Source organism: Neophocaena asiaeorientalis, unplaced genomic scaffold (assembly GCF_003031525.2).
Source record: "Neophocaena asiaeorientalis asiaeorientalis breed wild unplaced genomic scaffold, Neophocaena_asiaeorientalis_V1.1 scaffold40, whole genome shotgun sequence".
In the NCBI taxonomy this organism is placed as follows: Eukaryota; Metazoa; Chordata; class Mammalia; order Artiodactyla; family Phocoenidae; genus Neophocaena; species Neophocaena asiaeorientalis.
Genome location: NW_020185335.1, coordinates 3,200,020 through 3,211,701, shown reverse-complemented (window position 1 = coordinate 3,211,701; position 11,682 = coordinate 3,200,020). Strand labels below are relative to the sequence as shown.

Below are 11,682 nucleotides of genomic sequence, written 5' to 3'. Positions count from 1 at the left end.
GTCAAAAAATTTTTTTTTTTTTTTTTTTTTTTTTTTTTTTTTTTTTTTTTTGGCAGTACGTGGGCCTCTCACCGTTGTGGCCTCTCCCGTTGCAGAGCACAGGCTCTAGATGCGCAGGCTCAGCGGCCATGGCTCACGGACCCAGCCGCTCCGCGGCATGTGGGATCTTCCCGGACCGGGGCACGAACCCGTGTCCCCCACATCGGCAGGCGGACTCTCAACCACTGCGCCACCAGGGAAGCCCGCCAAATCAATTTTTAAAAATTACTTTGTGGGTTAGAAGGAACTTTTAAAAAGTTTTAAACATATGTAATTTATATACTCATTATAATAAGTGTGAACAATACAGAAATCTGAAAATAAAAAGTGATCCTCCCCGCTGAGTACCCACCAGAAGGTTACTAGTCTGTGGTTAGTTTGTATGTATATACAGGTCTACTTTTTTTTTTAACCCAAATGAGATTGTATTAAGCGTATTATGTACTTTGTTTTTTCCACTTAAGAACATCTTGTACAAAAATATACGTGCATGAGATTGGTAAAATAAAATGGAACATCCCCACAAAGGATTATTAGGTAGATGTAAAAAGGAGGAAGATGTCTGTGAATTGCTATGGAGTGATCTCTGTGATAATTGTTAAATGAGAAAAACAAGGTGTTAAAAAGTATATAAAATGTGATACTTTTGTGTAAGAAGAAGTAAGAAAATATGCAAATGTATACTTAATTTTGCAAAGAAAGAAACATAGGAAGGATAAACCGGAAAGTACTGAGGTTGGTTACCTCCCAGGGTAGGTGGGAAACAGGGTGCAGGGTGGGGGCCTGGGGGGTAGTGGTATTTCTGGCCTGACTTTGTATAGTTCTGACTTTTAGAACAATGTAAACATTTTGCATATTCAAATATGGAATAAAACCATCAGGAAAAGGGAGAAACGTTCAGTGGAACACTATCCGAAATAATCTAGTTGCATTTCATATGAATAACAACTTTACTGTAGGGGAAACAAGAACAAACGCAGGGATTTCTGATCACAGTATTTAGACTCCACCTTCAGTCAAGACAAAAGGAAATGTGAACAAACATTGACCCATAATTAGCAAGTTTATTTTTCACAGTGCTATGGACAGTTCTGCTTTCTGTGTACCCCAGGATTGAGCAAAGGAGTAAATATATTGAGGATAAATTTACCACTTATAAAATCAGGCTCTGAAATTTCAGTTTTCCGAACTTGGCAATCTTGTCATGTCTGCGAAGGGCATATTTATCTGATGATTTCAGAAGTAACAATAAAATATTTAAATTATCGTGACTGTATTTCCTTTTTAAAAAGACACTTGATGCGAGTTTTTCTTCATAAAAGCTAAGACTCATTGCATTCTGGGAGGATTGTCATTGACTATGGTGTAATAGTGGTCGTATCCAGTACATTGATTGCAAACAACAGGAATTGACCATGGCTAACTTGGGCAAAAGGAGTTTGTTGGAAGGCCACTGGGGCCTGTAGAGTTGGCAGGAGGCTGCCAGCTGGAGGCAGGGTGGAGGCCAGGTTGTAGGGACCCAACAGCAGCCAGTCCCTCAGCTGGTACAGGAATCATGTGGCCAGGACGCTGCTGCTCCCGAGATGAGGGGCGTCCAGCCATTCCCCTCCTTGCTCAAGACTCAGTATTCCAGGAGGATCAGATTGGCTGAGCTTAGGTCACAGGCCTGCTGGCTGTACTGAGGTGGAAGATTGCTGAGTGGCCTTCACCAAGGGTTACTCTCCCACCAACAATAGGCGGAGAAAGGGTCTAATTATAATTACATAAAGGAGTGAAGAACTGATGGGTCACAGTTACTTCTTGCCCCCCTCCAAAAAAACCAAAGGTTTGTTCAGCAATGGTGTCCTTCATTTCTAGCGTAAGAGTGATTTTATGTACATTAGACTCATTTGATCCTCACAAAACTGTGAGCTGAGAATGATTGGGAGGTGGCAGCCCAGGACTCATCACAGGTCTTCCACTTTACAGTCTAGTGGGCTTGCTACTCCGCCCCCCTGCATCTGGCCTGCTCTGTCTCAGTTTGGGCTGTTTTTTCTTCCAGGTTACATAAGGACAGGCTCGATCTTTCTGGCCCAAACTCAGGACCGGCTGATCTCCCTGAAGCGCATCAATTCAAGGCTGAAGTACGTATGAGGCTAGAAGCCTGTCCTGACTTTACTGTCACCTGACCTCTGCCGGAGGGCAGTGAATGTCATTGTCCCCCTGTGTTCTGTGGCAGTGTTCTAGGCATCCCCTCCGAGATCATCTCCCCCAAGAAAGTGGCTGAACTTCACCCTCTCCTCAATGTGCACGACCTGGTGGGGGCCATGCACGTCCCCGAGGATGCAGCGGTGTCCTCTGCTGATGTGGCTCTTGCCCTGGCAAGTGCTGCCTCCCAAAATGGTAAGCACGCTTTGGGGTTAGGGAGGAAGAGGCCATCTAAGAAAGCATCTCTGAGTAGGGCAGGAACACCAACCAACTTCCATATTGGGACACTGGCTCCTGGCTCCTAGAATTTTTGTCTTAATATAGTATCTGTTAATAAATATTTTTCTTCAGGGCCACATTTTTCTTATTAAGTTCCAAGGATCTGCTTTTAGTCCTGCTTAAAGCACTTCAGATTTAAGGGCATTTTCTCCCCCACAGGACTTGAGAAGCTCTTAGGTTGAAACACACCTTGGGGATTTAATCCACAGCTTGGATCATATCCTGATGTTGGAATGAATGGGGGGAAGACTGATCAGTGTCTGTGGTGTTATATACTTTGGATGAACTGATTCATGATGTATGTATGCTGCGTGGCATGTGGGACCTTATGTCCCTGACCAGGGATCGAACCTGTGCCCCTTGCAGTGGAAGCGCAGAGCCCTAAACACTGGACCGCTAGGGAATTCCCATGATTCCTGGAATTTGATTACATACTAAAGTCAGTTTTTTCAGTTGGCCTGGTATTTTCAGTCTCGGGAAAGGTCCATTTACACAGTCTCAGGATGTGGTTCCAGGAGTTTTTTGGTTTTTAAATTAAAGGCCAGCATCGACCTGGCCTCTTCCGTGTTTGCTGCACATGCCTAATTCCGAAACATCAGGTGATGATGCCCCAACTCTTTGTTTACGTTGGAACAGGTGTTCAGATCTATGACCGGACAAGTATTCTTCATGTTATGGTGAGGAAAGGTCAAGTCACTGGTGTGGAGACTGATAAAGGACAGATCCAGTGTCACTATTTTGTCAACTGTGCGGGTCAGGTAGGTTAGCGACAGTACTGGGTCACTGCTTTTCTTATTTAACTTTTGTCTCCAGGATTTTTGGGGGGGGGGGGCGGTACAGATGTACAGTTAATATTGTGGTGGACTAAGCAGATGTCAGGGACCACACTGTTTCTTGTTTGGACAGGAAAACTCAGAATCTCTCACTCCAAATCGGAAGCCTGTTCTCACTCCTCAAATAGAAGCCTGGGTGACCTTTTCCTTCCTCCCCCCTGGCTAATTGGCACTGTCCTGGTCAGGAAGGCCAGGAGAGTTGGGCATTGACAGAAATCAGTCCTTGGCGTCGGGTCTGTCTGTGGTGTTTCATTTCATCCTACCACCCAGCAGCTGAGTATTAGGCTGTTTTATTGTGTCAGGAGCGTGGATTCAGTTTCCAGGACACTAAACTGCTGCTGCTTTGAAGGCAGATTGGTCCCTTGCCTCCCACTCCACAGTCTTAAGGGGACCTAGGAGTACTTGCTGCCATGTGCAGTTCTTTATGATTGGTATTTGGGGTTTGTGGTTGAGGCCAGGCGTTTTGTTAGAAGGGCCTCACTTGCTCCCCACGAGCTCCTTTCACGAGCTGGTAAATCTGTCTTCCTCTGCTCGAAAAGCAGACTTTGTGGTGTAAAGGGCATAGTGTTGCTCCCCGTCCAATAACTGAACTAAAGCAGGCTGGAACTTGGCTTCCCACAGCTGATGTGGAGGCAAGAGCGCACAGAAGCCACTTGAAATTAAACTCTTTTCAAGAGGCTGCACTTGCTCATTTGTCTTTCTGTTCCTCTTCCACCCACAAATCAATCTGTCCGTTTGTAGTGGGCATACGAGCTGGGTCTGTCCAACGAGGAGCCGGTTAGTATCCCGTTACATGCCTGCGAACACTTCTACCTTCTGACTCGCCCCTGGGAGACCCCTCTGCAGAGCAACACACCAAGTGAGGACTTGCACTTTGTTTTTAATCTTGTTTCCTTGCCCCTGTTCTGTCCTCTGCAAAGGAAGGCTTTCTGCTAAGGACAGACTGCGCCCGGAAGAGTCTTTTCTTTTTGTTTCTTTTCTGGAGCATGGTACAGGGAGGTGGACCCCATTGTAACTTGACTTTAATAACTCTTTATGAAAGGATGGCCAAAGTGGGCATTGCACTTAAGCCGTTTTGTTTGTTTGCAAGCTAACGGGTAGTCTCAAACAGGTCTAAACTGAGGGTGTTTGGAATGTAACCTAGAGTTCTTGACTTAATGCTACACGTTGTAGAGATGTCACAGGTGAGCTATAAACTCGGGCTGTTCAGAGACTCCCAGCGCTGTAGGGAGGGGTTGATACCACTTGGAGGCCTTCATCCCTGGAGTGGGCTCCACAGTCCCCCCTTCTCTCTGGCTTTCACATGGCACAGTGGCAGTTAAGCAGTTTGATTCTGAGAACTAGTCAAAGCTTCTAGATAAGTGATCTGGTTAGGGATAATCTGAGAAACAGTCTCCACTGTAAATCTGAGAGGGAGGATCCTCCCCCATGACCGGGAACAGTATTTTAAAGCTAATGAATGCCTGTGTTCACTGAATGCTGTTTGGTTAATAAGTCCAATTTTGGGTGTTTTTGTTTTGCTGCTTTTTCTGTCCATTTAGACAGCTGGCTTGTCGCTCAACCCTGTCTTCTCCTCTACCCCCTACCCCCTTGTCATTTCTCTTCCTCAGCTATTGTGGATGCCGATGGAAGAATTTATATTCGGAACTGGCAGGGTGGCATCCTGTCTGGGGGCTTTGAGAAGAACCCAAAGCCAATTTTCACTGAGGGCAAGAACCAGCTGGAGATTCAGAATCTACAGGAAGACTGGGATCACTTTGGTGTGTGAACTAGATTCTAACAAGATTGCCTTATATTTGTCTAAGATGTTACACTTTAAAGCCTTTTCAGGAACACAGGCATACCTCATTTTATTGTGCTTCGCACATGCTGAGTTTTTTCTTGGTTTCGTTTTTCAATTTTTTTTTTTTTTGAAGTATAGTTGATTTAGTGTCATGTCAAACTCTGCTGTCTGATACTGAGTTTTTTATAGATTGAAGTTTGTGTTGAACAAGTCTGTTGGGACTGTTTTCCAACAGCAGTTTCTCCCTTTGTGTCTCTGGCACATTTTGGTAATTCTAACACTATTTCAAGCTTTTTAATTGTTAACGGTTGTTACGGGGATCTGTGATCAGTGCTTTTTGTTGTTACTGTTGCAAAAGATATGATTTGCTGAAGGCTGATGATGATTAGCATATTTTAGCAGTAAAGGTTTTTTTTGGTTTGTTTTTTACTTTTCTTAGAAGTTTTTAATAATGCACTGAAGTCTAAGTAGAAAATTTTTTTAAATGATCTTTTTCTGAGGTACAGTTGATGTACAGTATACAAGTTTCATGCGTACAAACGATATAGTGATTCACAATTTTTAAAGGTTATGTTCCACTAATAGTCATTATAAAATATTGACTACGTTCTGTGTTGTACAGTACATCCTTGTAGCTTATTTTTTTTATACATAGTAGTTTGTACTTCTCGACTCCCTGCCCCTATCTTGTCCCTCCCCTTTTCCTTCTCCCCAACAATAACCACTAGTTTGTTCTCTGTATCTGTGAGTCTGTTTCTTTTTTGTTTACATTCACTAGTTTTTCTTTTTTTGAGTCCAAATATAAGTAATAACATACAGTGTTTGTCTTTCTCTGACTCATTTCACTAAGCATAATACCCTTCAAGTCCATCTATGTTATTGCAAATGGCAAAAGTTTTTTTAAGAGCTGAGTAGTATTCCATTGTGTGTGTGTGTGTGTGTGTGTATACACACACATCTTCTTTAGCCATCTGTTGATGAACACTTAGGTTGCTTGCATATCTAGCCAAGTAGTTTTTAATTTACATTGTTTTTGGTTATGTACATTGTTTTTTAGACATAATGCTATTGTACATAGAGTACACTATAGTATAGTGTGAACAAAATTTTTATATGTACTGAGAAACCAAAAAATTCACATGACTCACTATATTGCGATATTCACTTTATTGCGGTGGTCTAGAACTGAACCGAGATATACCCGTAGTTCCTTATTTGATCTTTGTAACAACCTCTTTTGGTGGTTACAGAGGGTAGTCTACAGAGTTTGTCTAATCTAAGGATACGGTTATTGGTGAGCAGATTCAGGGACCTAAAATTAAAATCTTGGTTTAAGGGACTTTTGGCTTATCACTTATTCACCTAAAATCATTGCTGAAATTTTAGGCTGGGAGGAAACCTTCTTTTGATAGGACTTCATTTAAAATTGAAGAGAATTTTAAGAAGCAAAACAGTTTCATTAATATGTTCTTTTACTCAATTTTTAAATAATTTTAATTTAATTTATCGAATAGGTAATACAGTCACATGGTTCCCAATTCAAAGGTCTGTAGTGAAGAATGTCCTTCCTTCCACTTGGACTTAAAATATTTTTTCTTTAAATTTAGGAAATTTCAAACTTTTAAAAGTGAAGAGAATAATATAAAGAAATCCCATGTACCTACCAGCCAGCTTCAGTCTGGCTTCATCTTTACCACAGTCCCCCTGGATCATTCCCTGACGATGGACTTACCTTAAAACAGGTTGAGGATCTGTCTTTTGCAGCTGTTCCAACTTAGGAAAACATTGCCTTTTATTGCACATCTCTTTGGGGGTCATTTAAGAGCTTTTCCATGAGTTCTGATCCCTTTGAGATTCTATAGCCAGATGTAGTATTTATTCTTCCATAGCTCCTTTCCCTCTAAAGAGTATCTTTTTTCTCCGTCTTTATGCCAAGAACTCTGTAGGAATGTCCCATACTTCCCCAAGCCTCCTGCTTCTGATAGATGGCCCAGTTGGCTCATCTTAGAAAACCTCCACAAGACATTTTCCGAAAGGAGAGGGAACAGAAAGTGTAAGGAGTACGGAGTTTTGAATCCCCTAAAGCTGACGACTGTGTTTGGGTCTGTTTTTGTTGCTCAGAGCCCCTGTTGAGTTCCCTGCTGCGTAGGATGCCAGAACTGGAGACTATGGAGATCATGAAGTTGGTGAATTGCCCCGAGACCTTCACCCCGGACATGAGGTGCATCATGGGCGAGTCCCCTTCAGTGCGGGGCTACTTCGTCCTGGCGGGAATGAACTCTGCTGGCCTTTCGTTTGGTGGAGGAGCTGGAAGGTAAGTCTTTCGCACTCAGGTTCGGCTTGCGAGGCTTCTTCCTTTCTGGAATTACTTCTTGTTCATAGGGTTTGTGATATACCTAATCCAGTATGTTGATAATAGGAAGACACATGTCATGAGAGAGTTGTCCCCTTGAAAGTATTTGCCATGGGAGGCTCTCCCCGTGTTCCAGACATGTCATTGTACAGAATGTTTTTGGAACTCCTCTTTTGGAGTTAGCCTTGGAGCCAGTGGGATGTTCTTCTGTACTACTTCAGTCATAACAAATGTTGGTCCTTTGAATATGTATTTGAGTTTGGAAATAGCCAAGTGTGGTGAGTGAAGTAAAAGATCATGCTGATCACACGGGTTTTTATTTTCAAATTTGGTACTTATAAAAATTAAGCGAGGGGGCTTCCCTGGTGGCGCAGTGGTTGGGAGTCCGCCTGCAGATGCAGGGGACATGGGTTCGTGCCCCTGTCTGGGAAGATTCCACATGCCACGGAGCGGCTGGGCCCGTGAGCCATGGCCGCCGAGCCTGCGCGTCCAGTCCGGGAAGATGCCACATGCCGCGGAGCAACTAAGCCCATGCGCCACAACTACTGAGCCTGCACTCTAGAGCCCACGTGCCACAACTACTGAAGCCTGCATGCCTAGAGCCTGTGCTCTGCAATGAGAAGCATGTGCACCACAACGAAGAGTAGCCCCCGCTCGCCGCAACTAGAGAAAGCCTGTGCGCAGCAACGAAGACCCAACGCAGCCAAAAATAAATAAATTAAAAATAAAGCTGGTGTTGAAAGGACAAATACTGTATAATTCCACCCATATGAATACTTACAGTAGTCTAATTCATAGAGACAGATGTAGAATGGTGCTTGCCAGGGGTAGGGTAAGGAGGGAGTAGGGAGGGGCTGCTTAGTGCATATAGAGTTTGTTTGATGAAAAGAATTCTGGACGTGGATGGTGGTGAGAGTTACAGATAACGTGAAAGTGCTTAATACCACTGAAGTATACACTTGTAAATGGTTAAGATGGTAAATTTTACGTTGTGTGTTTTTTACCACAATTTAAAAACATTTTTTAATTGACCGGTGTTCTTGAGTGAATTATAGAATGGCTCTGAAGACAGTTATGGAGTAGAAGTTACCAAAAATGTTTGGAGCAAAGGCGATATGGCCAGATAACTGTATAACCTCCTGAGGTGACTTTTTACAGGAAAAAACAAACAAAAAAAAAACCCATTGGATGTATGGAGTACATTTGTATGGAATGTGGCTTATCTCTATACTTTCTAGGGAATCTTATCATTAGAGCTCATATCCTCATAGCGGTCTTGTGAGAGCAGTAGATGGATACAATTTGTTTCTTCCAGAAGTTAAGGAAATTGCCCAGAATTGCTCAACCACTCTTGACAAGATAGAGTCTTTCGATTCTGTTGGTGCTTGCTTCCTAGTACAGCGCTGAGAGTATCACGGTGCTGAGAGGCCCAGCAACTTCCCCCATCTACACAGGTACCTCGCTGAGTGGATGGTGCATGGCTATCCCTCAGAAAGTGTCTGGGAACTGGACCTGAAGCGTTTTGGAGCCCTCCAGAGCAGCCGAACCTTCCTGCGCCACCGTGTCATGGAAGTCATGCGTAAGTGAAGCTTTATCCCCGTTGCCCATCGTTGCAGGCATCTGACTGGTTCTGTCATCCAGAGGGGCAGATTCTTCCTTGGTTCTTTAGTAATTGCTTCAAGTTGGGCATCTGAGTTTGGCTGTTTCAGGCCTGTGTTGGGGGCATTATGCCCACGTGACATTTATGGAACATTTTCTTTATTGTATCTTAGTTACCTCGGGGACCAGGAAAGTGGACTAGGACGTACAGGTGGTGATTCCTGTTAGACTCCTGGCAGCAGCTTCTTGAACATTCCCAGCATTGCCTCCTTTCCACTTTGCTGTGTCAGAATGAATGCTCTCACTCCCCACTTGGTCTTTGAGATCATGGTTTGCTTTCCAAGGCAGAGAATTTGCCAAGTTAGTCTCAAAGCTTCAGGCTCCTTTGAGTGACTCTCCTCATTAACCCATCCTATGCTAGCAAGATAGGAAACCATTTCTCATGTAAATACCAAACATACATTCCTGCTCTTTCTCCTTGTTTTTGCTTCTCTCTGACTTTGAAGGACGCTTTTAACTTGTTACTACTTTGTCTTAGCTTTATTTTCCAGTGTGCCCTTTAGAGATAGCTTTTGAATCAGGAATTGAACCAAATCAGATTGTAATTTCATTTTTGTATACTGAGGAACTGTTTTCAGACTTGACCAAATATATCTGTTTGGGGAATAGTTATCCTCAGGACTAAGATTCTGCATTGGCTGTGACCAGCATTCTTGTTTAAGGACGGACTGCTGGTTTAGTAGCTGGAGGTTCCATTAGCAATGAGGCCTTTGGATGACCTGTCACACCTGTGTGCTCACTTTTGGTCTGGGGCAGAGAATTCACATCCATGGGAGTTAAAGGACCTGGAAGCAGTATGTGTAACTGCTAAGGTTATTTAGTGAATATTTTGGTTACAGTGTTGAACTGTTAAGAGTCTAGGTTTCTACATCCATCGTTACTTTGGAAGCTGTGCAGATTGTAAATGAGCTGGAGCTTCTTCTTGATGATACAGTACTTTTGGTGGCCGCCTCTGATTCTCATGAGATGGAAGTTGCAGGCATGATAGAAAACGGGGAAAGGGAAAGTAGAACCTAAAGCCCAGAGGAGACTGTCACAGTATAAGGATGCCAGCTTGGTTTCCTTCTCTGTGATCTCCCAGTCTCCCCCCACGCTGACGTACCTCTTGTTGGGCCTGGTGTGAAGTCCGGTCTTCTCTCTGCAAGAGACTAGAGATCACACTCTTTCTGGATATTTTACGTATTCACTGTTGCAGACTGGACATTAGGAGAAATGAATTCTGACCCTCCCTTTGTTATGTAAATCATGTCACTGGGACAATACTTTGCAACCTGTCGGATTTCAGAACCACCAAATCAAGGTATGCTGTGTGCCCTTTTGCTTCAGAAATGGCTAAATATTAGGAAAAGTGTGTAACAGGTCTGAGGCTCCAACAACACAGGCACTGGAAAGAATCAGGTGCCATTTTTTCACACTTTGTAACCACCTGTGTCCCGTGTAGACATAACCTTCATCTCTGCTGGGAGCTTAACAAGGTTTAGAACTCTGACCTTTCTGCCATTGTTTCTACCTACTAATTTGGAACAGTAATTATAAACAAAGATCTAGAGTTGTTATGTGACTCACAGCTATATAAGTCTGTGGAGGGGTGTTACCAGCTCTTGCAATGTGATCCTTTCTTCTGGAACATTCGTGTCACACTGGGTACTGTTTGGCAAATCAGGCTACAGCAGCCTGAAAGCATGCTTTTTTGAATAGGAGCAACTCCAGAGGCCCATGGATATTGGTGCTCAGCTCTGTGCCTTGGGCTTTCATAGACTGCTCTTCTCTCTCCTAGCTCTGCTGTACGATCTGAAGGTTCCCCGCTGGGACTTCCAGACAGGAAGGCAGTTACGCACATCTCCTCTGTATGACCGGCTGGATGCACAAGGAGCCAGGTGGATGGAGAAACATGGATTTGAGAGGCCAAAGTACTTTGTGCCACCAGACAAGGGTAAGAAGGCACGTTCTCATTTTTGTTTTTTGGGGTTTTTTTGTCTTAAGAATAGTAAACCTTGTTTTTAAACGTGCATAGCTAGTTTGTCTTCCTAGGAGAATAAATAATAAAAACCTGTTATACTCTACTGATCTATCAAGGAGACTCACCAGTACAAGTCCCCTCCTTTTCTGTCTTCCTTTGGTTTTCTCTGTCCTGTAGACCTGTTGGCCTTGGAGCAGAGCAAGACTTTTTACAAGCCAGACTGGTTTGAGATTGTGGAGTCCGAAGTCAAGTGCTGTAAGGAGGCCGTGTGTGTCATTGACATGTCCTCTTTCACAAAGTTTGAAATAACAGTAAGTATTTGGGAACCAAAAGAACAGATTTGGAAACTTGCGTATTTATTGAATGCCTCTTGTTTTTCATCTGTCACTTCAAAGCAGACTAAGAACTCTGATATATTTTAGTGTTTCACCTGTATTATAACATTTTCTGGAATTTTTAGCGCTTTGTTTCTGGTTCTTCATCTGCTTGCAGAGGCTCATTTGACACTAGACTCAATAGCTAGCTTTCTCTGGAGCTCGTTGCAGTGGAGCAAATCTGCAAATACTGTTGCACGAGTACGGCTAATTGA

General features: G+C 43.4%; 1 protein-coding gene across 6 annotated transcripts in view; it reads left to right on the top strand.

The window, feature by feature from the left end:
- The window catches only part of PDPR (pyruvate dehydrogenase phosphatase regulatory subunit), a 36,439-nt gene that overhangs the window by 9,630 nt on the left and 15,127 nt on the right, over nucleotides 1–11,682 (top strand). For 5 of the 6 annotated variants that reach the window (XR_003001910.1, XR_003001909.1, XR_003001908.1 and 2 more), the window contains 9 exons: nucleotides 2,081–2,162; nucleotides 2,258–2,421; nucleotides 3,142–3,263; nucleotides 4,080–4,197; nucleotides 4,949–5,098; nucleotides 7,243–7,435; nucleotides 8,929–9,053; nucleotides 10,911–11,066; nucleotides 11,271–11,404. Coding sequence is in view for 3 of the 6 variants with exons in the window: in XM_024735608.1 (XP_024591376.1) it covers nucleotides 2,081–2,162; nucleotides 2,258–2,421; nucleotides 3,142–3,263; nucleotides 4,080–4,197; nucleotides 4,949–5,098; nucleotides 7,243–7,435; nucleotides 8,929–9,053; nucleotides 10,911–11,066; nucleotides 11,271–11,404 (1,244 nt within the window). In the remaining 3 variants the exon portion in view is untranslated. Of the gene's footprint in view, nucleotides 1–2,080; nucleotides 2,163–2,257; nucleotides 2,422–3,141; nucleotides 3,264–4,079; nucleotides 4,198–4,948; nucleotides 5,099–7,242; nucleotides 7,436–8,928; nucleotides 9,054–10,910; nucleotides 11,067–11,270; nucleotides 11,405–11,682 lie in introns of those variants that run through there. The other variant, XM_024735610.1, reaches the window with a different exon arrangement.